At 37.6% G+C, this 27,071-nt stretch overlaps 1 protein-coding gene across 5 annotated transcripts in view; it reads right to left on the bottom strand.

Annotated features, from left to right (window-relative positions):
• The window catches only part of SLIT3 (slit guidance ligand 3), a 535,954-nt gene that overhangs the window by 135,406 nt on the left and 373,477 nt on the right, over nt 1-27,071 (bottom strand). For all 5 annotated transcript variants that reach the window (XM_069773165.1, XM_069773166.1, XM_069773167.1 and 2 more), the window contains 3 exons: nt 21,925-21,996; nt 10,051-10,194; nt 7,243-7,406 (listed from right to left, as the gene is read on the bottom strand). In XM_069773165.1, the coding sequence (XP_069629266.1) occupies nt 7,243-7,406; nt 10,051-10,194; nt 21,925-21,996 (380 nt within the window). The remainder of the gene's footprint in view (nt 1-7,242; nt 7,407-10,050; nt 10,195-21,924; nt 21,997-27,071) is intronic.

The following is a 27,071-nucleotide window of genomic DNA, read 5'->3' as shown; positions in this document are numbered from 1 at the left end:
ACCACTTACAATAACTGCCTAAGCTAATGATCAACTACAATGAACAAGAGGTACCAGCACACAAAGTCTGCCAAAACCTTAATTTATGTCCCCAGAATACATGAGAGCTAAAACACTCCACAGGCACATCCTGGCCTTTCTGATTGTTGCACACTATTACAAAAATATGCAGGAATATAGCCTCCTCCCCCCCACCCCATTTTTTTTTTTGAAAAATAGAATAGAAAAAAAAGAGGGAAGCACACTATTTTGTAAACTACATTTAAAAAAAAAAAGTTGAAAAAGAAATGATCATATCTCCAGATCTTTGCCAGTTTTCATGAAAAACCCTACCCTTTAGATATACTCTACATCCAAGCAGCATTGTAGGGTTTGCTCTTAGTGTTATTTCATCTGTGGTAATCCAAGACCTGTTTGTGTATCAGTCACTGAATCCACAGTTTGCTAAGAATCTGCAAATAGGACACTATTTTTAACAGTCCCATCAAGCTGTAACACCTCAGGAGGCTGCTGCAGTCTCAGAATAGTCAGATGAAAATTTATTGTCCAATTGCAGGCTCAAACATTCTTGCACTGGTTTTAGCTGACTAGCTCTCTTCATGCCAATGCCTCTCCAATTATTTTCTTTATCCTATTCAAGTGACCGCTGTACACACAAAAAAGTGCTAACTTTGCATCTCTGGTAAGTGTCGTTCAGTTTAATCTCAACACACGCAATGGCAATATGAGAGAAGAGAACAAACTTTGTCCTACTTTAGTTTTTGAGGTATCTATCTGAGTTACAAGAGTAATCACTCAGCTTTCTGCTATAGCTAATGAAGACACCTCCAGAGGACAACTCAGATCTCAAGTGAGGTGTCTATATAGCTCTGTACTCTGCCTACATGGAGAATCTAGGACAACTATGTTATTTGGATGCCTAAGTGATATGGATGTATCTGTGACTAAACATTAATTCTCCCTCTTTTCATTGCCTCTTTACTATAATTGCAGATAAGGATGTTGGCTAGTAACAAAGCAGTTCAGATGTTTAGTTTTTTTGAAGACTACTTCAACTTAAAAATAAAATGAGGCACAGCCTTAAAATAAACTTTTTAATGGGGACACGTCAATTTACTTTCCAATTAAGAACCATACTCTGTGCCAAACAGAACCACCTGCTCTATGTTAAGCTTATGCTTCCTTGAGTAAAATGGTTTCCATTCTGCCTACTTTCCCCCTACTGCAGTGCAGGAAACCTTCACCGCAGTGTTCATCATGAGCTAGTGAAGGGTTAGAGTAACTGACACAAATATTGACATAAATCTGAATTACTATCAAAGATTTACAGAAAAGGGAGGGCTACAATCAGTATATAGTACAGCCAAATTACTTTTTCAACAGGAACATTTCTACAGTACCAGGGAATTAAGCTCCATTACTATTAGTCATAGCAGTCGTGTTGTGCTCTCTAATGACTTCAACTTCAGAAAAACTTTATGCAAACCAAAGCTCAAATACACTCATTTACAGTGTACAGTGAAGACTTCAGGTTCATAATTATGAATTCAGTCTAGGATTTAATCTGCAGGTGATTTGTTGCTGTTAAACAAACTTCCATTCAGATAGAATTATTCTTATGCACAAAAAATGGGTATCCTCCGTTTCGCTATTTCCAGAGTTTCTGAAGGTACTTTTGCTGTGTCTTTGTGTCTTTCAAGGGAAAAAAAGTAGAACACGCAGCATTTAACTGAATAAAACCAAAGCAAAACACACAAAAAAAATCCGCAGAAAGAAGTCTGAATGGGGTTAATTTTCCAGTTGTCCAGATCATAGGCAATGCTTCATATTCCTTTCCCTCACTCTGCTCAAGCAAAAGCCCTGGTGGGCAAAAGTTCTGGAGCTTGGCCTCAGACAAGATTTCCCACAAACGTGACCAGGCCTAGTGCATCCTGTGCAGGACTGCCAATCCCCACCACTGTCATCTCCAGCGTGGACAAACCTATGAGCTGTTAGGGCTTGGTGCCTGCTCAGGCAGGAGCTGCTGGAGACCAGTACGCTAAGGGCAGGCATAATCGCGAATGCCCGAGCACGTCGCTGCAGCACTGTAACAAGGCAGACAAGAGCAGGTGGATATCAGTGCTTTTCATCAGATAGAAAATGCTAAGGGCAGGAATATGAATACACAGTCTGTAAATGACTATTTGCTTACAAATACTGAAGGAATTTGCAAAGTTGTCATCAGAGTGACTGGCAAATTACAGGAACAACTGGAGAGTATTTCAATCAGATAAATTATATAAGATCTGGATTAAATTCACTTGCCTTTCATGACTTTTAAGTGCTGGTTGAGGAGTAACAGTACATTGCATCTTTCATTTTGAGAGCTCAAGGAGCTTAAATAGTGTTTACATGTCACTAAGAGCAGAGAAGTGGATAACCTAGGGAGACCAAGGGACAGGAAACGTATGAACTACCGTAGGGACTGGACAAAAAGCCCTGATGTGTAGCCTGCGTTCTGACTGGGAACACTCCATCCACTGCAGTTCTATGCTTCTAAGGCTGAAACAATGCAGAGAAGAGAGAAGGAAATTACAGGTGATCACAAGTAATATGAGCTCTGTTCCAAAGTAGACAGGTAATCCAAGAAAGGTGAATATGTATGAAGACAGAGACTAGAAAAGACACATAAAGAATTAGGAGGAAAACTGCAATTAATAAGAAGAGGTTTTATCAAATGCCTTCAGAAATTATGAGTGAACAAACAGCAACTACATTACTCTCTAATAACAGGGGATAACACAAGAGATATGACACTAGCCCTAAATATGCAAGCTCTGGATCCATATGTACGACAGAGGCTGACTTTGATTTGGGTTGGGTTAACAAGACCAAAAAGGAGAGAATTGTGCTAGCAGATGGTTCATTGTCCTCCTCCTATTATTCCATGTGCTTTTGATTTGTACAGCACTATCTGGAACTGAAGTAACTAATTAAAGTCAGTTAGATACATGTATGGCCCAACTCAAAAGGAAGCAGGAAGACAGGTTTACTTCACAGTATTTCAAATAGTAACCTTATTTCTAAGATTCTTATTTCTAAGAATTAGAAGATAAAAAGCTTTCATGATCTGATGCTCGTAGCTATACATACACTTTGATCATCATCAGAAATAGTATGGTAGGTGGAACTTTCACAGCTTTTGAAATACACAATATACTGAAAAATGCAAACACATCACAGGGAAAAAAAAAGATATACAGCTGAATACAAGGGCAGCTCTCTGCAAAAGCCATTTCATACACAGTGTCACACAGCAATCAAGGATCCTGCCAACTCTTGAAGTGACAATAAGCTACCGCAGAGACAACACAATCTGCTCATAGATTCATTTCCCCCTCCTAAAGCCCAGTGCTGCTTTAGAAAATAAAACTGCTGTGTAGTGAACTTGATCAAATGCTACTGGACAGAAGATTTTTGTTGTTCTCTCCCCCCCCATTCCTACTAAGAATGGGAGCCTCCAGTGACCTAAGGCTGGCAAGTACCATTGGATCCTTAGGTGGCCATAGTGGGCAGATGCAGCCAAGAAGAAAATGATCGTCAGAATTTCACTGTTACCACTGAAAATGACACTATTTTCCTTTTCTAAACAGAAGAGAGAGAGAATTAGTCACAGCCTATTCCTCCAATTTCTCTCTCAAGAAAAACCTTTTTTAGTCTCAGATGCTATAGCTGTGGGGAGAGAGTTGAGCAAGGGGGAGGTTTATTATTATTTTGGTGCATCACATTAAATAGAAGGCAGAAATACAGGGGAAATAGTATCTATTGCAATCTGAGGCTTAAACATATTTGATAGTATATTCAACAACTTTGCCTGTCTCACAGCCCCAGGCAAAAACATGCCCCTTTCCCTGCTGTTCCTTCATTTCATGCTATAATGCTTCCAATTCTCCTTTTAAAAAGAATTATGCACATTATCTACCTGTTGCACAGAATCTCCTTCCTATGACCACTCATAAGCTTTGCAGATGTTGCTCCGTCATTATCAGTAAAAGCTTGAGTCATTTGGTACAGGGAGGAAATAGCATCTGGGAAAAGTGCCTTGATGACGAATTAAAAAAAGAAGGCAAGTTCTCCTTGCTAAATACTATCTAAAAAGATGGTGGGGAGCTGAAATAAAAACTGAAGGAAACAATATGCAGAATGAAGTTTTCTAGGTTTGCTTTTTTTAAATTATTTTTTATTTTTACTATGCTGCATAATTTTGTCTTCACAGTTTTATTTAATTAATCAAATACAGTTCTATTTAGCCCATCTGCATCTCTGAATGTGTCCTCTTGACATTACCTTCTTGATGTTCCTCTACCATTTAAGACTGATGAAACTTCAAACATCTCAGGTTTTCTTCCCCATTCCTGCTAACCACTCCCCTCTCCTATCCTCATACAAAAAGCACTTCCCTTTCTTCTCTTAATTTACTGAACAATCACATTTTTTCTCATGCCAGGTCCATCCTGAAAGTCCCCTTTATGATATTCTGTAGAATCCAAATGAATGTGGAAAACACAAAGATTGCTTCAGGACAACCTCAGAATTTTATGACTTCAGAACTGGTCCTTTCCTTCATGTCAAAATACTAAGCCCACCTAAGTTTAACTACTCATGGGTATGATCCTGACACTGGCTGAGTACCTCTACTCCCACAGAGCTCACACTTTCTGTGCATCCTTGTCACTTCTCAAACGTCAAAGACCAGGTCTGGATAAAATCTCTCACATTGCTTCCTTAACAAACCCCTAATTCACTGCGCTTTCTTCCACAAAACCATCTTTCTGACCATTGACATATACTAAATATATTAAACAAACTGCATGAAAGTATCAGGATCCTGAAACAAGAACCCTTTGAGAAAAAAGATGCACACTTACAAAAGGATTTAAAATAAAATTTCTTTTCTCATAGACTGAGCAAAAGATGTAAAAACTAGACAGGGAGAATCCCACAGCCAGTAAGGACACTGACAAGTTACTAAGCATTGCCATCCCAGTGGGATTGTGCAGGCTCATCTCTGGATAACACAAAGCACTGCTCGATAGTCGGACTTTGAATGATGAAGCTTCATACCTCATGGACCTTTCTGCACAGAAACGTGCTGCGTTAAATCCTGGCATGAAACATATTCCTCAAAATGCAAACATGAAAATTCCTGCTAAATGCCAAGTCTGAAGCAGCCGTGATTCAAAGGGACAACTTGAGCAGAACAGGTGCCAAGGATGTCTGTTCTCTGGATTGATTTACAAACTAAGATTCTTCTAAACCATTAGACATTCCCCCTGTCTCATGTGAGCAGACAGTGAGTCGAGTTCAATGCATCTCATCGCCATCTGGAAACTCTACAGGAAAGCATATCTTCTCTATTGAGCTTTTGAATAGAATTAGCTTTCATCCAGCTGAAATCCTTGTTCTGAAGCTGTACAATCCCTGCTCTCCTCCTTCATAAGTCAGGTTTATGTCTTTTCCATGTGGTTTTGATATACTCGTAGAACTGGAGACCAAGGAAAAAACAGCCTAATGTCTCAAGGAAAGGACCCCCAAGATAAGAACTCACACAAAATATTATTCTCAACATCACCAGGTACTGTGTTCTCCATTGTTGCTCTTCTTAGCTATGACCTTTCATAAATTACATCAGATGGTGTTTGCCTCATCCAATAGCCTGTACTATTGTTCAAGGCATGCATGCACATACAAAACATTAATTTCTCTAGCCTATTAATAAAAGCAGAAGAAAATAACGGCAAATTGGGTACAGATTTATAGTGATCTGTTTCTGCAGTCTACTTTTCTTTTTAAATTATATTTATGCATTTTCATTTCTAGTTTCTTTAAATATGAATATTACTGACTAATTATCTTGTTACTATGATGGACACAATCCAAAAGCTTAGATAAAAGTATGTCATAATTTCAGTTCTGGTTATAAATTTTGTGGCTTGAGTCATAAGTGATTGAAGACTTTAACAAGCATGCCCAAGAAAACCTGACTGCAAATGAAGTTATCTTTATTTTATTTTCCCCATAAAGAGAAGGTTTAGCTCAGCATATTGCTTGCAGAGATACACAAAGAACAACAGCTTGTTTTGGGCTGCTGCCATTCAGTTTCATGCTGCATCCCCATCTAGAGTCATTAATCTTTTACCACCAAGAACACAATTTATCATGGTGTGGGTTTTTTTTTCAGAGGAAAGACAAAAATCATAGTAATTTTTATAGAAAACACTGCAAGGTACTCCATCAATAACAGTCATCTTTCTTCTCAGTACACACTAATAGATTTGCTCACTGAAACCTGTTTGTCTTTACAGTATACAAAAATCAGTAATCTAAAATACATATAACCAATAGAAAAAACACATGAAGAAGCAGTCTACTTAGTTGTGCTGTATAAGGCAATAAAGGTCCTTTTACTGATAGCTGGACCATAAATAAAGAATGGATAGGGTTGAGAAAAAACGTGTTTATGTTACTTGGGAGGTTTTTTTGGGTGGAAACATTTTTCCATCTAGTTCACAGCACAAAATCTTTGCCTAAACTATGATGCAAGTTTTGATTCAAAACTTACTAAAACCAAAAATCTTACCAACTTCGATGGCAGTTTTACTTGAATTACTGCATGTTACTTGTGGATGTAAAAAAAAAATAATCTATGAAAGTATGTGAATCGATGCCGTACCCTCACCCTCAGCTTCACTCACATCCTAGGTCAGAAATGCCCATTGCCAGTTGTGTAAAAATCTCACTCATACTGTTCTCAGCCTTTTATGTCTGAGAACTTACTTGAGCTCAGCTCTCATTAAGGTCAATAAAAGTTCTGCCCAAATGCAGATGACGAACCATCCACCTTCCACCCCTTCAAAATATGATATTTGCCACATGGATTCATATACATTTTCATTGTTTTCCTTAGACATTTTATAACCTAGTAATTCTTTAAAATTAAATGTCACAAGCTTTTCTCTTTTCTTTGTTTCTAAGAGACACACAGAAGACAGCTATAGACTGCCCCCCCCCCCTTTTTTTTTTTTTTAATCCATAAGATAATTGGCTTTCTGGAGAACTAACTGAATTTTCCAAATTTAATTTTAAAAGATGCTCCATAATATCCATTATAGCAAACACTGTCCTGCAGATTCGATTAGTAGGCTCTCTGGACCTGCTTATTTCTGAATTGAAAGTGCAGTACAGCCTGGATAAATTAATTACCTGAGCAGCGGAACTTCTTGCTCTTGATCTGGCTGATTCGTTTGTTGGCAAGGCGACGCGGATTGCTGCATCGAGCGCCGCTGGTTTCTATCGGATTATCCTGCAGGTAATCAGCCAGCCACTTCAAATGGCAGTCGCACACAAATGGATTCTGAGCTAAATGTCTGCAAGAAGGATGGGATGTTTAATCAGAAGTGACCTGTGACACTGTACTCCATCACTGTTTTTCACAAACGCAAACCTGAAGAGTAGAGTAATTGAATAATCTTCCAAAAACCCAGGCCTGGCGGAAACCACACAGAGCTGCACATGAATGGGAGAATTCTGTGAGCTATCACATTTCATAGCTCATTAAGCCTGCTGCAAGTCCTTTCACAGAGGAAACAAAAATTAAGATAGCAAAGCCTGCTTTAAAGGACACAGACCTCTTGTCTACAAAGTCCCATGTTTTCTCCTGAGAGCTTGATATGCTGCCTTTTGAGAGAAATGCACCTTTTTAGGTGCACCTGACCTGATGATCATTTTGTATCCTGGTTTAAAAAATTTTTATTGGCAAGCTCAGTTTCCTAGGGATCAAAATGCAAATTAGTAAAGTGCCTTGGATCTGTGGGCAAAGCCAGAAGTGATCCAGAGCTCTTTTCTCAAGAGTGGAATTGATATTTGCGTATATACACCATGTGTAATAGTATTTCCCTTATATGTATTTTTTCCTGGAGCAAAAATTTTTACATTTGAGACTGAACTGTTTATGCAAGATAGAACTTGACTCTATCCTTTAGCAAAATTTGCACAACATATTTCCCACACAATTGGAGATAGGTACTATTAGGCATTGATTTTAACTGGATATTTATTTAGACTTTGTTAATAGAAATCTGCTGGAGCATCTTAGAGAGAAACAGCATTTCTCTGCTGCTGTTATGATTCATTCTGCTCGACAAAGTTGTGCACTCTATCAGAAGAGTTTGTCAGGTATTTCTCAGAGTTTGATTCTGATCTCAGTTAAGTTAACTTGCACCTGTCCCTCTAACTTCCAAGTGAGCAGGACACAGCTCTCCGATAACTGCAAAGACAGTTTAAAAAAAGAAAGATGTTTAAATTTGGTTTGGACAGAGGTGTAAAGTTATAGCCTCACAAGAACTCTGCTCTGTTACTATTAGTGTGGTTTTTCCACCTGTAGAAACATCTCTTCTTTTCTGTTTGCAGTTATATTTATGAACTGTCACTTCAGGGGCTGTCAAAGAGCGGGAAGTGAAAGCATACATAGCAGAAAGTGCCCAAAGAAACTAAAGATTACTGTTGTAGTAGAGCCAATCCTGGTGTGAAAGGTCCAAAGAACAAGCAAGCATATAAAGACAGGATATGGAACTGGTTTTGTAGCTCTAGAAAAAAGGCAGAAAATGGCAATCACTTGGAGTTCTAAAAATGGAGAATGAATCAAAACATTTCATGAAAAACCATCTTGATGTGAAGCAACAAGTCCATTCTAAGTAATAGTCGCCAGGAGTGCCAATAAAACCCCATGGAAACCAAGGAGAAATTTTTATGCCTTAAGGGTGTTGCCTGTTGTTGAACTTGACAAACCTTATAGACCTCTGTAAATGAACCTTCTCTGTTGCCCTTGTTTACATACATATCTATGTACATACATAGCATGCTGCAGCAGAAGAAAGCACGGGGTGGGGGGGAAGGACGGGCAGGACTGGGGGGGTTTGTACATGATTATTCTAATGCCTTAATGGTTTGCAGCAACACATACTGGCCAGATATCTGTTGGAAATTAAGGTTGTGCTTGTGGCTGCCTGAGGAGTAGCAGGTACCCTGCTGCTAGAAACCATCCCTATTAGTTCACTTTTATATGAATTAAAACATTTATAAAACTAATTTGGCCAATACATTTCCAGTATTAAAATATATATGTGCATGTGTATATATATATTTCCAGTACTATAGTATGTGTATGTATATACATATATAATGTGCATATATATTCCAGTACATCTATATACACATACACATATATATTTTAATACTGGAAATGGATATACTTGCATATTACATAAACACACAGAGCCTTATATCTATATATGCACACACAAATATATATAAACACACACAAACAATATTGGGTGAGGGGGGGGTCTTCCTTGTTTTTCATTTGTACCAGACTGCCAACTCCAGCTCTGAAAGAGTACTGTTTACCTTATTACTCACAGCTTTAGCATGAAACCTCCTTCTGTAAAATATTGAGTCATTTCTATACTTTTGCTTCCAATTTTGCTTCTGACCTGTCTTCTAATACCTCCAATACAAAGACTCTCAGAAAATGTTTAGTGGATTTTCTTAAGGGATCAAACAATACAATGTATCATTGCCCTTAAGTGGAATGTCAGCTGAAACACAGTTTCAGAAGTCACAAAAGGTGCAGCAGGACTAAGACCCAGTAAGGAGAGATACCAACTTACTAGCTCATTGAAAACTATTAGGCAATGGTTTTAATAGAATCTGCTCTTCATATATTGTACAGAGTCAAATTTACGTATTATCTTCCCAACAAACAGCTCTGGGAGCTTAATACACTTATGACATTTATGTCACTATGGGCAGGCTGTACCGATCGCTGGTGTGCTGAATTTATGCAATACTTCTTTTTCTTCCTCCTTTTATTTCTGTAAGAAATGGAGGGGCTACTACCTTGGGGTCTCTTCCAAATTGTCTTAATGTCAGATGCAAAGCCTTTGCAAAGACAGGCAACACCTTTAGTGGAAAACAAGAGTGCTGTCATTTATGATACAACTGCATACTCACAGAGTCTGGATCGATCGGAGAGGTGCAAAGAGCCCCTTGCTGATGGTCTGCAGCTTGTTGTCATAAAGAGATAGCAGTTTGAGATTATGCAGACCTTGGAACGTGTTTACCCTCAGGCAGTTGATCTTATTGGCATTGAGAAGCCTGAAAACAGAGGAAAGGTTTATAATTCATTAATCTTGTAATAATCAAATAAAGATAAGACTGAACTTTGGGTTTAAATCCAAAAAAATATTAACCTAGTCACCAAAGCCAACCCACGTTTAAAGGTCTTCATTTACCTGTTACATTAAAAAGGTGAAAAAACCCACAGTGAATGTTAGTACACTCATAGCTGGGGAGTACACAGACATATAACAGTGCTACCTATCTTAAAATAGTTAAAAGATTGGGGTTTTTTATGCCCCCCGCCCTTTGTTCAAAATTCTACACAAATATTGAAAGAAGTCTTCAGCTTAATATACATGGAAATGGCAAATACTCCCCACCTTGCTATTCCATGCACACGCTCATAAACATAGTCCACAATGAGAAGAACCTTTTTTTCCAATTTTCTCTACCAGCAGCTGTCTTAAGTCTAACTGAAATTCTGGAAGTTTGACATGTTTTGATAAGGAGTGCAGGGTTAATTTGATCATGGAGGGAAAGAAAATGTGGTTCTCCTCAGAGACAAGAAGAGAGAAGTGGAAGGTCTGGACTAAAACTTCTGGAAAGCCAAGCTCACATCATACCTGAAGATAGTCAAGCAGTGAACTGGATTGCTCAGAGGAGTTGTGCAGTCTCTCCATTGTTGGAGGTTTTCAGGATGCTACTGAATAAAGCCATGAGGATCCTGCTCTGACCTAACAAGGTGGCTCTGCTTTGAGGAAGGGTTGTCCAGTCTCATTGGCTAATGATCCCCTGGGGTCCCTTCCAACCTCCACTGTCCTACAATTCTATGAACCTACTCCATTCCAGTTACACGAGATTCCTGTGCAGTTGTGGAAAAGCAGCACAAAGGCAATTTGCATCTTTTTTTTTTTTTTTTTTAAATATATATTTTGCACATCTACACAGCAGCCAGTTGGCAGAACTAATCAGTTCAGCCAGAAAATCTTGGACAGTACTTGTGCAAGTTCTCTTAGATTATCCAGCCAGAGTTCTGTCACATATAACAAGTATATACAATCCCAACAACAAGCTGGATCTCTGAGACAATCAAACACCAATACAGTTAAATTGTCATTGCCATCTGCATACGTGGTATTTTACACTTAGAAGGAAAATAGCAGGAAATGACCTATTGCTCTTACAAAAGCCCAAATCCACATCTTTTGACTACTATCAGCCTGAGAAAAATGGTACATTGCAAACAGTATATGATGTTAACTCAGTTCTCTTGGTCTCAAAATTCTTGCTACTTTGTCCATGAGTTTGAAGGTCTTAATATTGCAACATTGTGGCTCTCTGTGAGGCACCACACTAATACTAAATCAGAAAACAAATGTGTTTATAGGTAAAAAGGAAAAGACATCGTCCATTCCTCAGCAAGCAAATATACCATCTTAAATACACGTCTAACAGCTCAAGGAACTTCCATTTTCAACAAACTGCACATACATAACTATGGACAACAGAGCAACCTATCAGGGAAGAAACGCATGCTTCTTAGCTGCACATGATGCTTTTCTTTTGCTCCAAAAAATAACTTCAGAATGTGTTTCCTCTGCATAGCACCCTGCCTTTGCATTGCTGAAACCTTTGGAACATTGTACACTCACTACACCTCTCTGGTCCTACTGTCATTTTGGCAGAGTCTCATTACTGCTGTAAATGGCTACAGTGATACATAAAAGATGGATGCATACTTGAGTAGAGCCCTTTTCTCAAGGAGGACAGGAATGCAGTGCTTTGGAATGACAGGGTGCCAGAGCAGAACACACCTTTCTAGCCTACAGAAAAGTCAATATCAATTTACCCGAATTTTCTTCTTTATACATTGTGGAAAATGAAGTTTGACATTAGATAAGAGGAAGTCCCATAGAAGGCAACGATGGAAAAATGAGGTGACATTTTTGCATGAACTAATAGCTAAAAAAATGTTATGAAATCATAAGCAGCACTAGTATGACCCCTCTGGAATCTGTATTTCTGTGACTGATAATTATGTGGCACCTAATCCACACCCCTGTTGACTCCACCAGAAGTAACAGGATAATTTTCATATTAGGCTGCAGGAACAGTTCCTCTGATGCATTCAACTTCTGAGATTTTGTTCCAAAAGTAAACATCAATGTCATTTCTTACTATTTGCTTCTTACAGCCATCTGTATGTCTAAGGCAAAACAATCTTCATTCTCTCCTGGTTCTTGTGCATTATGCATTTCTCTTTCAAGCTTGTACATTATCTTTTCCATAAAGAACAGGTTAACAAGTTATTAGAAGGCAGAATCAGCTGCTGAGTTTTGAACAATATCCCAAGACATGCATTTAGCCATTACAAATCCTTTGGTTTCTACCCTCCGTCCTTCTGCACTGGGGTCCCACATTGTTTTTAGGTAACACACATTAGCTTAGATTGGTCCTTCCATCACAGAGGCTTGGTACCTAACTTACACAGGAAGAAAACTGAAAGCAAGTATGTACTTTGATTTACTTTGCTAGATGTTAATTTTTAACTAATATTATAGTAATATTTTATGTTGCAAGCAGTACTTCTAACAAAGCATAAAGCAAAAATGAAAATAATCTCAGTAATAAGAGAATTTACAACTGAACTACAGTTGTATTTGTTTGTGTGGACAAGCAGCATGTCTTTTTGTGATGCTTAAGAAGTGCACACACAGCAGAGCTGCACTCTGCAGATTCTATTAGCTCCTGTGTGAAGAGTGGGCTTGAAGTCTAACCATCATTGATCCCACTTAAAAAACCCTCAGAGCAATTCTGACCTAGAACTGCACTGAATACACAGGATTTGAATCCATTCTCTGATTAGTTTCAACAAAACATGAATAAACCCAATGCTGGAAATTAGAATTTACAATGTGACAAGTTTTTCTGGCATGAATTTTCCATTATTAGATTCATGGTGATATAATCTGTGACATTTCTGTAAGAGCGAAATGCCAAAAATGAGAGAAACTGATCCTATACACAGCAACAAATAGAGGCACAGTCTCTCCTTTAACTATCAGAGCAAGTAATTTGGAACAGGAAAGTGCTTGTGCGGACTGTTTAGAAGTGGGAACTCAGGTACTACACAGCTTTTCTGAAGTGACAACACCTATTCTGTATATCATCTATGCAATATACGTGCAGTGCCTAAATCTAAAGAGGACAGATAATGTGCTCAATGGTAATACAGATGTGGCCATACTCAGTGGATCATGAGAAAGATTAATGACCTATTTCTGATCAGAATCAGTGAGAAAGGAGGTGGAGTGGAAGTGAAAAACTGTGAGAAAGCAGAATAAATCATCCCTAAAAAATTTTTCCTCCTACTTACTATGAGTTAGAGGATGACTTTTGGCCAGAATCATTAAGGTTTATATTCATTTCAAAACTCTCAGTCATTTTAAAATATCCCCTCCTGAATATTCCCCTGTATGAATTCCAATTCTTTGCTTAATCTTTCTTCACTATCACAGCCCCCCTAATGGCATCTAATTATTAATTAGGTATACAAGGCTGGCCTCACATGGAGTGCTTATAAGATTTTTTTTTTTTTTTTTTTTAAACTAACACAAAGGCAGATGAAAAAAACATATTCTAGGAAGCAGAAACACTGATCTTCCTTAAACACTGAACCATGCTGTAAAACATATAAGGGTTTCTTTTATTGGACTCACACCAAAAGGAGGGACAATATTAAAAGTTGAGTCTTATTTTAGCAAGAATTACATTGTATTTATTTTGCACCAATTTATGGTGAAAGTAAATTCCACTAATTTTCCTATTTTGTTATCAGCTTGATTGGATGAGATTTATGCCTGGCCTCCAGATGTGGTGCAACGTTCAGAAGGAGGTTAAAAATTCAAGTAGAAATAAAACCGCCGGCTACCCAGAGGGATGATGGATTATTACCTCAAGTCTCCATTTTCATCCCTCTGGATATGCTAAAAACATGAAGAAAACTCTTGCAAGCCTAGGACCACCACAGAACACAGCAGAATGGTTAAAGACCTTGTGGTTTACACGCCATTGAAAGCAATGAGCAGAGCAGAGCAGTATTACAATTCCATGAACCCATTTCCTGAAAAAGTGAATTTGTCCACACACATTGAAATAATGTGTTTCAGCTAAACCCTTTGAACGAATGTGTACTGAATTGGCACTGTAATTGTATCAGATGCTCATAAGCACCATCTGCATAATTAAGATGGTCCCATAATTGAATTATATGCCCAACCACAGTTTCAAGTGATTAACATTTAAATATCATTTTGAACTGCAAACCCCAAATGATTGTAAAAAATTGTTTTTTTTAAGAGCAAATGGGGATGTTTATATGGCTTTTATCCTTAGCAATGTTCGTATTTTCAGCTCAGTGAAATCAAGTAATTGAACTATCAACAAATATCTACGTAACTGAGAGAATGAAACAGCAGCCTAGCAACCTTAACACATGCTGGAGACTGCAGGTTGGTTTCTGCTGCTACAGGATGGACCAGAAATCATCCTAGGTGCATTAATAAGCCAAAAGTAAAGTGTCAGGGAGAAAAGCCACACAGAGCCACTGGAAAACTTCTCTTTCTTTTTCACTAGCTTTGTGTTTTGACAGCGACAACATGATGAGAATGAAAATGTTCGGCATCCCATGAACCGGCTGGCACATCCCACATGCCAGACTCCACTGGGGAAAATGAGAACTCACCAGAAAAAGGCAGATGCAAAATGCATAGGAGACTTGTATGGAAGAGGAGAACTGGGTAACAGTTTTGCATGGGTAACAGCAGAATACAAATTGAATATACATGACTTTTATAGAATATCAATAGCCAAAAGCTTCACCTACATTCAAAGGCACTATAGGGCAGTGAAGAAAGGACTCTTGGCAGAAGGCGTTCCTTAGGATATACAATACCTGTTGTAAAAAGTCAAAAAACTTTTTGGCATGTTTTTTTCAGCATTTTCTCTTGAAATTTATAGGGAATCAAGCATCATCTTTGTTTTAACACAGCTTAACACAGAAGAACAGCTGAAGTGCCAGTATGGAAGTATCTAGTCAAGTATACTGCCTTCCCAGCAGTCAATGACAAGCAACGTCTAATGACAGAATTGTGTGTGCCCCTGCTTACTTATTGGCAAAATAATTATATTAGATTCCAGAATGTTTTAAAATGGCCTGGAGTGTAGGGGAGCAATCTGACTCTCACTGTGTCAAATTATTTAGGTGTCTACTAAAATTTACATTTTCTAATGTGATGACTGACCACTGAAGAGTCTGTCAGTGCTTCAACTGATAATAACCAGTGTGAAATCATCATCGTGCTTGTTTGAACCAGCTTCAAGTATTTCCCCATGTTCAGGAAACTGGATGATGGTGATGACAAATTTATTCAATGTAAATTAAAATGAAAAAGTCACGACCTGATAGTAAGTGAAGAAGGAAGCACAGAGCACAGTCTGACAGTCCTGTTTTGGAGAGATTTTAAAGGTCTCCTTTCTTTTCTGATCCCAAAGACTGCAACTCCAGCTGAACACCATCCATAAAACAATCCTGTGGTATTCGTGTTACTACCTGGAGAATTATAAGCACGTGTTGTCATAGCATCTGGAATTCTGTTATTTCAGAATTCAATATTGTCTAACTTACGCCTGCAGATAAGGTCACAGCTGATTTTAGATAACTACATGATAATTCATATGCACAACAGAATAAACTATTTTCTCAACTTCCTGTGCTATCAGAAAGCTAGTTTCTTGTGTAATAATAACTAGCAGAGTTTCTGTTAGGTGAGTCCAGCTTGGAGCAATGGCGTCAGAAGAGCTAATGAATTGCACACTGACGTACAAACTACAGGTTGTTTTGGGAAGCTGCATGCAGACAGGCTACAGAAGTGACACAGGAAAGGCAGATGCTGTTGCAGTCTTTCATTGATGCTTGACTGTAATTGTATTTCTGTGTCTGGCAGATGCTGCTCCCTCACTTTAACAGCAGTTATTGAGTTTAGTAATATTATCACAATAGCAGCCTAAATGCAGAAATCTGAAGGAAAAAAGCTCGAGGCAAATGGCTTGAAAACAATTCTAAAGCTATTAAACAGGTCTGTGCAGAGAGTATTCTGTCCTGGACTAGAAGGACAAGGGTTGCATAGTATCTCTGCTGTAGCCAGAAATACTTTGAGTAAACAAGGGAAAAGTTCATATGTCATTTTGCTAAGAATTGAGAATCACAGAACCCAGAAATGACATAGGTTGGACAGGACCTCCACATGTCATCTGGTCTGAACCCGACTCAAAGCATGACCAATTTTAGATACTTAATGCAGGTATTTGCTTTATCTGAGAAATAATTATTTCATCAGATCACAGGATAATTCAGAATGGCAGGAAGCTTGAGAGGTTTCTTGTCCTGTTAGATTGCCTCAAACGGGGTGAGCTATAAGGTCAGACCAGGTTGCTTACAGTTTTATCCAGTCTGGTCTTTAAAATCTTCAAGGACAGAGAATGCACAACTTTCTGGGCAGCCTGCTCCACTGCTTGACTTGTCATCATGAAAATATTTCCCCTTATATCTAGTCAGAAGGTCTCTTTTTTTAATGCCTCTTGTCTCTTCTCCATGAAAAAAATGAACAACTCCATAGAACAAGAAGATTTTGTACATCACTTAAAGCCCAGAAGATGGCTATGGGGAGGAGGAGAGACTACTGTGCTATAAAGACTTGGAAATGGAAAACTAATTTCTTTATTCTGGCATTTATATACTGTTTGCATCACTGTTTAATGATACTTATGTATATAACAGTGTAATGTATACAATACAAATATTGGAATTGATGTACATTCTTTAGAGTAATTTTGTATTTCTTTTTTTTTAAATACTTTCTGTGAGTTTGTGCTTCACTGGATTTTCTTTGAGCTTCTAACAAGCTCCAAAAGTATACAATAAATAATTGGTAGATACTATTTTAAGCTCTTAGGTAGTGGGATTCAATTTACAATTACAAATCAACACAAGCACTTCAAACTTGGCAAATTTGCCATGGAGATGTTTTCCAAGCAACCTCACCAGAAGAGCTATGGGAGTACCAAGTAGCTCAACTATTCATCCAAGGACAAACAGCGTAAAAAGCAGGTTAAAAAGGAGAACCACTCAAAGTAAAATTTGACTGGTTGAATTTTGGGAAGACTGGTAATAGCAGTTTCTGAAAGTACACACAGGACTTGTCACTTCATACAAGTCTATTTTAATTAAAGGTCAGCTGAAATTGTAAATATTAGATCTAGTTCCAATTTTAAGCTAAGTTAGATGATTGGATCTGGAAGTCTAATTTTTCACCACTTCTGATGTTACTTTATTTGTCAATATGTCAAACTCCAGGCACCAATATGATTACTGGTCTTTTCCAACTACAGTGTTGAATTTTCCCTAATGATCAGACATTAGGAGAAGGAGGAAAAGACTGTAAGCTTTTGGCTTCATTTTATGAAAGAGGACTATGACAAACCTCTGATTTCAATATATATGTACCCCAGGAGTATATCTACTTCTAGCAACATCAAAACGGAGTCTGCTATAGGGATTCTTTCTTGCCCAGCAAGCCATGGGGATCTCAACCATAAGATTTAGGATCAACACACATAAGCACTTGTATGATTAGTAACTATGCAAAGCAAATTTCCTCAAGGAAAAGGATTTATTGAAAACTGATACTTGCCAGAAATTTGAAAAATATTTCATCCCCCTGTATTATTTTGCTATACAATCTTTTTAAACAGTAGAGATTTTATGATACGTTCTTGTTCCAGGAAACAGAGCACTGTAAAGCACACACTGTATAACTGTAATAAAAAGGCTCCCAGAATGTTTGTTTTAATAAGGTTGCAGAAAGGAAAGTGTATTACTTAGATATGAAAGATACTGGTTAACAAACTTGGTGCCCATTATCCACAGCTCACTGTCTTGAGCCACTTGACTCACTGTTTCACTGCAGACTGGCTCTGCACATTTGCTCATTTGGGAGCAAGCAGAGCAACCATCAGGTTTATCTGTCACAGGGCTGCTGAAAAAGAGAGAACTGCGCAGTGTTATGTGGCACTCCCCATGCAGTGACTGGCAGACCAAGGTTAGTCTAGGGCCTCCTGGACAGCAGTTCAAACTGGCCACAGCGAATGATTACTTGAAAACTTTCACCTTGAACTGAAACCCTTTCTATTCTTTTGATATTCAAATGCAAGATGCACAAACAACGATAATTAATCAAACACTATTTCACAGCTTGGATGGATTGTTGTCCCAATGAAATGAAAGTTTCAGTTTACTGTAAAAAGAAAAAAAAAATTTTTTTTAAAAAAATCTGATTCCAGTTATCCCATTCTGGAAAACAGTATAGGTCTCTAAAATCCAAATTGACCTAAAATTCTCAGAGACACTTGATCCAGACTGCTGAAGAGAAGAATGTATGAGGATAGGGTACAGTAGCTACAGTAGCTTTCTAGCATTGTCTCTCCTGGCAACTTCAAACAGGATAAGGAAAATAACACGGTCCAAGAAAAGCTTCTGTTCCACGGAACAGATGTGTAGTTGGACTTCTGTCATAATGTTTGCTGCTGTGTTGGTTACAGTTGCATATTTAGGAAGACATAAGATTTGTGAAATCAGCAATTTAACAGAAATCCAATTGTGATTATTTATGTGGGGAATGTTGACTACTTAAGATAGCTAATTATAATGAAGACTTCAGAAGCAACGTTTTAAATTAAACCAATAGGGTTAAAAAAGACCCAAACAAAACCAACACCACACCCCACCCCAACAAAAAAACCTTATTATCTAACCATGACTTATTATTTTCTTGCCAAATATAATATAATATTGGCTTAACCACCTCTGTCTTATATGACAGAAATACAGAATTCTAATGCTAGCCAGGTGGTCTAAAACTTGTTCTGAATTCTTAATTTCCTATAGACCAAAGTCAAATGGGGCAGTTTAAGATGCTGTCATGCCTGACCTGAGCATTACTTTACCCAGCTACAGTGTTTCTGACATCAGTGGTACTGTCTGCAGATGTAAGACACTTATACAAAACAATTCTGCCAAAATAAAAGTGGAATAAATTGGGCCTATATAGTGACAGTATATTTAAACAGAAGGATAATGACATTTCTGATAAACTCTGTTGAGTTTTATCCAAAACAGTAAATAACAATATTATCTGCTCTGCAATTTCACAGTGATTATTTTTTCCTTCTAAATACAATCTCAACAATTTTATACAGGACCCACAGTGACTCCTTTTTTCCTGACTGTGTCCTGCTTTACCATAATGCCAGTGTATTTTCAAAAATGCTCCAGCTCAAGCTTAGGAAATTACACTGGCTACCAGAATACCTTAATCAGAGCGTTCTTATCAGTGTGTCTCCAGACTAATAGGAAGAAATCCAATCTAGAGCCCACTGAACACTATATTAGATCTAATCATAGGGCACTCTTCCAACTATTCAACAGCAGGCCTAAAACCAACGAATGCCATTTATTTTTTTGGTATCCATTAAAATACTGCAAGCAAGCAATCCCATAATAGCTGCTTCAAAGCCACGATCAGAAAAGTGTGCAGATGTTTGTTTGCATTTAAAGCATGATCATTCAATGTTCTCCTTGCCAAAAGCTACTTTACATTCAAGAAGACCCTGAAAGGTCCACAGCCACAATACTCTGGGAATCCCATAACAGGGCAAACTACTTACATCTTCTCAGCTTGAGAATGTTTAAATGGTTGAAGTAAAATACCTTTTAATGGTTCTCTGGTGTATAGATTTTGTGCCCTTAACAAAAAGGCATCACTTGAGCTAATTCAGACTGGAAAATTACTGTATCCAGGCTTAAATATGTAATTCGCTGAAAGCCCACACTACATGCACACAAGGACTACAGTATAAAGGTATTGAAACCTGCTTAATGCTTTATGCAAAAGTTCTAGACATACATTTTTATAGGACACTGTGAGCCATGTGTTGAGTGTTTTGGTTTGGTTTTTTTTTCCTACTGGGAAAGATCCTATCTGTAAAGTGTCCTGGGTTAGAGCAACTGCGTATCACTTTGGACTTGTAACCATAAAACATTTGGGGAGGAAGGACTATGATAAAGCTCAGATTTTTTTAATATAGTTTCTTTCTCAGAAGTCAAAGTGACAAGTTACGTTTTAGCTCTCCTTTTGCTTGCAGCGTCTTCATTGTACTGAACACAACCTGAGTCTGACAATGACTAACATGCCAGTTATATCAACATGTACTGAGTCCCAGCTTCTAAGCACTTTCATGCTTATTGTTCTCACACATGGCAAACTATGTCCCCCCTAAATACACAGTCTTCTCTTACTGCACAAGCTGGCCATGAAGACATGGAAGTACTAACAAACTTGTGAGGTATGGTACAAGAGAGAGGTATGTACAAAAGGTGAAGACAATATAATCAGCTGTGTGCAGGAGGAGATGAACAACTTCCCACCATCGCAGCTCAAGAATTGTCATAACCAAACCACATGTGCTCTTGCTTGTCCTTCTCTAGAATAGGGTGGTCCATGTTTGCAATTAAGATCTTGGGGATAAATTACACGTCTGAGTAGTCCTTCACTTAACATATAGAGCAATTTCAACTCTTTCATATTTTAGTTCTTTGGCTTTGCTCATGGATTTCTAATCTGAATCTATGCTTGTTTTTATAAAGACTGCAATCGTAAAGTGACACATTCAATGGTAATAATGAACTTTTGGATATTCATTTCTGGTTATGTCAAGACAGTCAGAAAAGCTTAAAATAATATGTCTAAAAGCTATGTTTTATTTCATATTTTAAATAATTTATTGTTTGGGGTAGAGGGTTGTGTGTGATATAAACCAGAACTGATTAATTTGTCATATATCACCTTTACTTTCTGAGTGCATCATCCATGATGGTAATCAGAACGTTAGGAATACACATTAAACTCACTTCATGTCCGCTCCCTCTACTGACTGGCTGAAACAGTAGCTGATTTCCTTCTCTTTGAAGGAGTTACTGGTTCTCAATGTGATTATGGAGACAAGAGTGAGTGAAATTTGCAATTTTACATTTGGCTTAGGAAATTTTTTATGCTATATTAATAAATACTGAAGAGGGTATGATATGTATCTTACTCCTGATCATGACTGTATGTTAAATCACACATGGCATAAAATACTCAATACACAATATATTCTGAAAACATTTCTCTTGCAACTAAGCCACATTTGGCATAATAAAAATACGGAACTGAGCATGGCTCGCAACAATAAGATCATTCATAATGCCATTTTGCTTGCATGTGCAGGTACTTGCAACACAGTAGCCCTCAAGGATCTAGCTATTCAACCACAAATGCTAAATGTGTAAAAACAATCAGATGGCATCCCCACCCGCACATCAGCCGGTGACCAAATTTCCTTTCCTGGACTTCACTGAGTCCCTCATTTCCTCCCCACACTTAAATCCTCTGTGTCTATTATCCATTATACACATGGTGCTATAAAACTGTTGGCACCTTCCTTTTTTTTTTTTTTTTTTTCAGCCCTTGCCTCCCTCATGCCTGACAGAAACAACAGACTAGCACATCCAGTGAGTTTTCAGTGGAAAAGGTGATCATATTAATGTCAGAAGCTGAAAAAACAGTAAATCTAGCTAGTCTGTAAAATAGAGGAAGGGATCATACTCACAGCAGCTGCAGAGACACAAGATCATCAAAAAGGCCCTGGGGAATCTCTGTGATCTTGTTTCCATAGAGCACTCTGAAAGATTCAGGAAGACAAAATAAATCTTAAGTAACAGACCAGTTTAGTGTCCTCCCACATCTCTGTATTATCATCTTTATTGATCTTGTGCACCATGCCCAGGATCTGTGGGCATTTCATTTAACTACTGATCTCATTTTCTTTTCACAGAGCACATGGTATTAAATGAGTCGTTATGATTCAGGCTTCGTCTGGTGTTGGAAAGCATTTTTAATGTAGAATCTGGACATGATCCAAAAGCTGTATCTGAAATATTTTTCATTCTGTTGAGGGATTTTTTTCCCACCCTTTTTAGAAATATTTTAACCATTGAAAGGCACATAGTGTGATGCAAAAACATAGAATTGTGCTCAGTGATACTGAATTTAAAAGCTAGGGAGCACAAGCTGGTTGTAGATAAAATTTCATATAACTGAATCTCTTAAGATATAATAATTGGCATGAAATGTGACACAGGCATCATTGGATAAAATATTATGGCTTCACCAGCTGCTGTTACCATTTCAACTAGCTAATATAAAGAAATTTAGCCTGAACCGGAAATAGACATATATTTCAGAAACTAAAAAATAATTTTAGGTATAGTTTAGTTATAAAAATCAGTAAAGATTTAATAACGTAAATGAAAGTCACGATATATTTATTCAGCCATAAATATATACAACCTGATATCCATGATTCAGTTTTAATATTAAAAATATTTCCTTTTTTAATGGAAAAATTATTATATTATCCTCAGAAATTTAACTAAAGGGAAAAACAGACAAACCCGCCATTATGCTAAGATGCATTACCTAGGGATCAGAGCAAAATCATACATGACAGGAACACCTGAATTTCAATCACCACTAAAGTATTTGCTCATGTCATTTCTGCAAGCTGATAAAATCTGTCAAAACCAGAAAGTGAGTTAGGAGCTTATATGGGTCCTGGTAAAAGAGTAGAAGATTAGGCTCCCTCTGCAAATTCTACGTCTTACCTAAACATTTTAATAGACTTCAAATTGTGAAAAACAGTGTTTATGTAATTTCTGTGGTCTACATAGAAGCATGCCAAAACTTTGTTCCTTATGTGTCACTAAACTGGTTAATTCCCTAACTTTTTAATGTGGAATAATATGCTAGCAATGAATCAAATAGCAATGTGAGGCTTGGATGCTGGCTGAAATTCTGGCTTACTCTGTCTTTCAACATTTAAAATAGTATGGTGAGTTGAACATACTGAAAAACAAACACTTAGCATGACGGACCATTTACAATACCCTCTGGCCTTCCTAGAGTATCGCCACTTCAGTTTACTCTTCATCAGTCATTGGAAGTATATCACCTCTGTGGGAGAGTTCCCAGATCAGCTCATTTCTGAGCCTAAATAAAATGTATCTAAATAAAATAACATCACTTAGATATGAAAATCTAAACTTGAAACTTCATTTTTCGTTACTTTTGTAGTTTAGCAGGAACTGAACTGCTACCCAAGAAACTAATGATTATCTAGCATCATATTTTCTCTAAACAAACGTAACATAATTTCTCTTTATCTACTGCAGAGTCAGGAGGCTGGCTTTTAATGTGCTGTTACAGTTAGTGTTTTTTGTGCATCATGAATGCTAGTACCAGTAATTTTTTCTAATTGTTTCCTAATTTCAGCTTCAGAAGACACACACAATTTCCTACTTCAACAAAATTTCATGTAATGTACGTAGTTTTTTATACTCTACCCTAAACTAGACAGAAAAATGATGGCTGAACTTTAAAATGTCTAGCAGGTCCTTCTAGATAGCAGTTGCAAAACATGAGATAATATTCAAGTCACTGAATTTCACTGGGCTCTAAACCAACATCCAAATCGCTGATTCTCAGACTTCTTTCTGAATAAAGTAACTGATCTAAGCACCTGTATCAGGAAGCAAAAGCAAACCCTCTGCAAATAAAATATTTAGAAAAGTTTAAAATATTAAGTTAATGCCCACAGAATCCAGTATATTTCCGTTTCAGTTTCCACTCTTTCTGAACAACATTTCTTTAGCAAGTGCATCATCTCTATACAAAGTTTAGATTATAAGCCCTGTGATGTTAGATGAACATCTTCCTTAGTTTTGTGAAGTAGCAGGATCATCAAAGCTGATCAATAATGCATAATACTACAGTATATAAGAAAGAGTTCAGAAGCTAAGCTTTACAAAATGCCCATAGAAAGAAGTAAAAAAAATCCCCACTCCAGACTAAGGGTTATTCTGGCTGTAGAGGTAAAAACACTTATGTAAGGTAAAACCTTAAAGAAATCTCAACACTCGCACCCAGTGCCGTTGTTAGGTATGGTACTACTAAATGCAAATATCAAATAAGATTTTTATTATAGTAATTTTTCATTTACTTTTAATTTAAGAGTCAGAAGGTCATAGTGCAGTGTTCCACTGAATTTTAAACCTTGGATGTGTTTATACATCCTCTTTATTATCTTGAGACAAATAAAAAAGATTAAAATAACTTATAAAATAAAACAAAACTTCAATTTTTAGAAGCCATGAAAAGAAAATAAGCATTTTCAAACCTAATTGGGCTTATGTGCATGTGGCACATTAACATTTGAACAAATTAACAGCTAAACAAAAGTCAGTATGAGAGCTCAGGCACTTGTCTCTAATTCATATTCATGTTCAGCACTACAGAGCCAAATTAGCTAATGCCATTGTCTGTATGCCATGCCAGAGCTGAAGTCAAATGGTCCTACAGAAAGAAGCAAAGAGGAGGGAAGAGGAGATATGTAAGGTATTGCATCTCATTTCTTGACTTCCTTATTTCCATTTACTCTAATAAAAACCACAGAAACTTTTGCTTTCCTCAGAGTTCTCATTTTTTTCTGTTTAAGACAGGAAAGCATACTCATACCAACAAATATGAATATTGTTCAGGTTCTTGATCCAAGATGCTTTTGTTCTGAATGTATCAACTGCTGCACTCCTAATAGTACTATGAATGAGTCAGCCTGCAGAAAAGACTGGCCAGGTTACATACACTCCATTATTGCTGCCACTTTCCTCTACGTCCTCTTGTTCTGCCCATCTCACTAGCACGCACCACAATGTTTACAGAATAGCGGCTTTGGGAAAAAAATGAAACAAAACAAAAACCCCAAACATCAACAAAAAACCTTCAAAAGGCCATATAACAGGAAACTCAGCCAAGACAATTCAAGAACTTAATTTAAATCTCCCATGATTTTACAAACAGAGATAAATTTTAGGAGATTTGCCTATGGCATTATGAGTTCTAAAAATGTATGTTCACTTGCATCCCTCACATATGTTGCAGGACATGCAGGTGTCCTGGCTCCTGTGCAAGCTTGGCACAGGAATACAACCCTCCTTTTATCACCTAGCATCTGGAATTTAAACCCCAAATATTTTTTGTTAAAAATACACTAACAAAGTTAATATGTAATAAAAATAAAATCAGTTCAGTAATTCCTGCCAATAGACAGTGAATAAGTGAATCAGAATGACATTTATTAGAACACAAAAAAATTATTAAAATTTTTATCGTGTGCTCCTGATTGTTCATTTGCTTCTCAACTCTGCTGGGAGACCAAGTTAGCCACAGGTCTGACGAATACCATTTACTGTCAGGTGGAGAAGATATCACCCTAAACATGATGTACATTTGGGGAGAAAGAGAAAAGTGAGCTATAGCTTAATTCTATATTCACAATGCTAATCTTAAAAGTGGCAACTAAAGACTAAGTCAAAACTGACTGAGAGACAAGTAAGTATCTGTTTTCTTACTGTTCCTTTCTTTCTCTTCTCACTACACATGGGAGTCTCTTTTACAAAGATGGAAACCAAAGATGGAGAAAACAGTCACAAAGGCGTGCAAACACATCAGACTTGCCAGTGCATGAATTTTATTCTTGTCTTTTCCACAAGGCAGGTGTATCTAATACCAGAATGACCAGTGTGAAGAATCATTCACTGTATTTTTAACTCAAGCAAATTTTTCTCAAATTTTTTGCAGGTGGCTTTCTAACATCAGCAAGTTGCTGTTACGGCACAGGTGCAGCTGAACCATCTGAGGGCTATATTCTTAGAGGCACGTAGAGCCATCAGCTTGCCAGTTCACAGCTAAATGCTTTCAGCATGGCCACAAACCACAAGCTACAGTTCTTCAAAAGTACCTGGCAGATTGGCTCACAACTTGCAGCAGTTTTCAGGCTGCCATCAACCTTCCAAACAATGGGAAGGACAGCACACATAAAGCACAGACCCCTGGCTGCACTGCAAGCATTGGAGGAGATCCCTGGAAGCAGCACCCTATTCAGCTGAAGAGTTATTATGGATCTGCAATAAGAAATTATACAAATATATAAAAGTCATAATGAGATGTTATGTTTCTTCAGCCTGATTCTGGCATCACATTTTAATATTCACCCCCAAATGTATCTATTCCAAGACACAATTAAATATTAAATTTCCAGTTAAACAATTATTGTTACTACTAAACTTCAAGTTTTGCAGATTAATCCAACTGATGTTCTAAGTAGTTAAAAATAAAGATTAAACAGTGAAAATAGTCCCTGAATAGATTCATCTAAATGCTTGGGACATACTAGACAAAGAAAGCATTGGAAGCACACATAGCAACAAGCATGTTATCTTGGGTGAGAATGTAAATAAGCATGTAACAAACTGTGGTGGGTTGACCCTGGCTGGATGTCAGGTGCCCACCAAAGCTGCTCTATCACTCCTCCCTCCTCAGCTGGACAGGGGAGAGAAAATATAATAAAGAGCTTGTGAGTCAAGATAAGGACAAGAAAGATTACTCACTAATTACTGTCACAGGCAAAACAGACTTGACTTGGGGAAAAATTAACTCAATTTATTACCAATCAACCAGAGTAGGGTAATGAGAAATAAAACCAAATCTCAAAACACCTTCCCTCCACTCCTCCCTTCTTCCCAGGCACAACTTCTCTCCCAGATTCTCTACCTACCACCCGCAGTGGCACAGGGGGACAGGGAATGGGATTTACAGTCAGTTCATCACATGTTATCTCTGCCACTTCATCCTCTTCAGGGG

Source organism: Haliaeetus albicilla, chromosome 27, assembly GCF_947461875.1.
Source record: "Haliaeetus albicilla chromosome 27, bHalAlb1.1, whole genome shotgun sequence".
NCBI classification, from domain to species: domain Eukaryota; kingdom Metazoa; phylum Chordata; class Aves; order Accipitriformes; family Accipitridae; genus Haliaeetus; species Haliaeetus albicilla.
The sequence above is the reverse complement of the archived record's forward strand: the minus strand, read 5'-3'. Positions and strand labels throughout refer to the sequence as shown.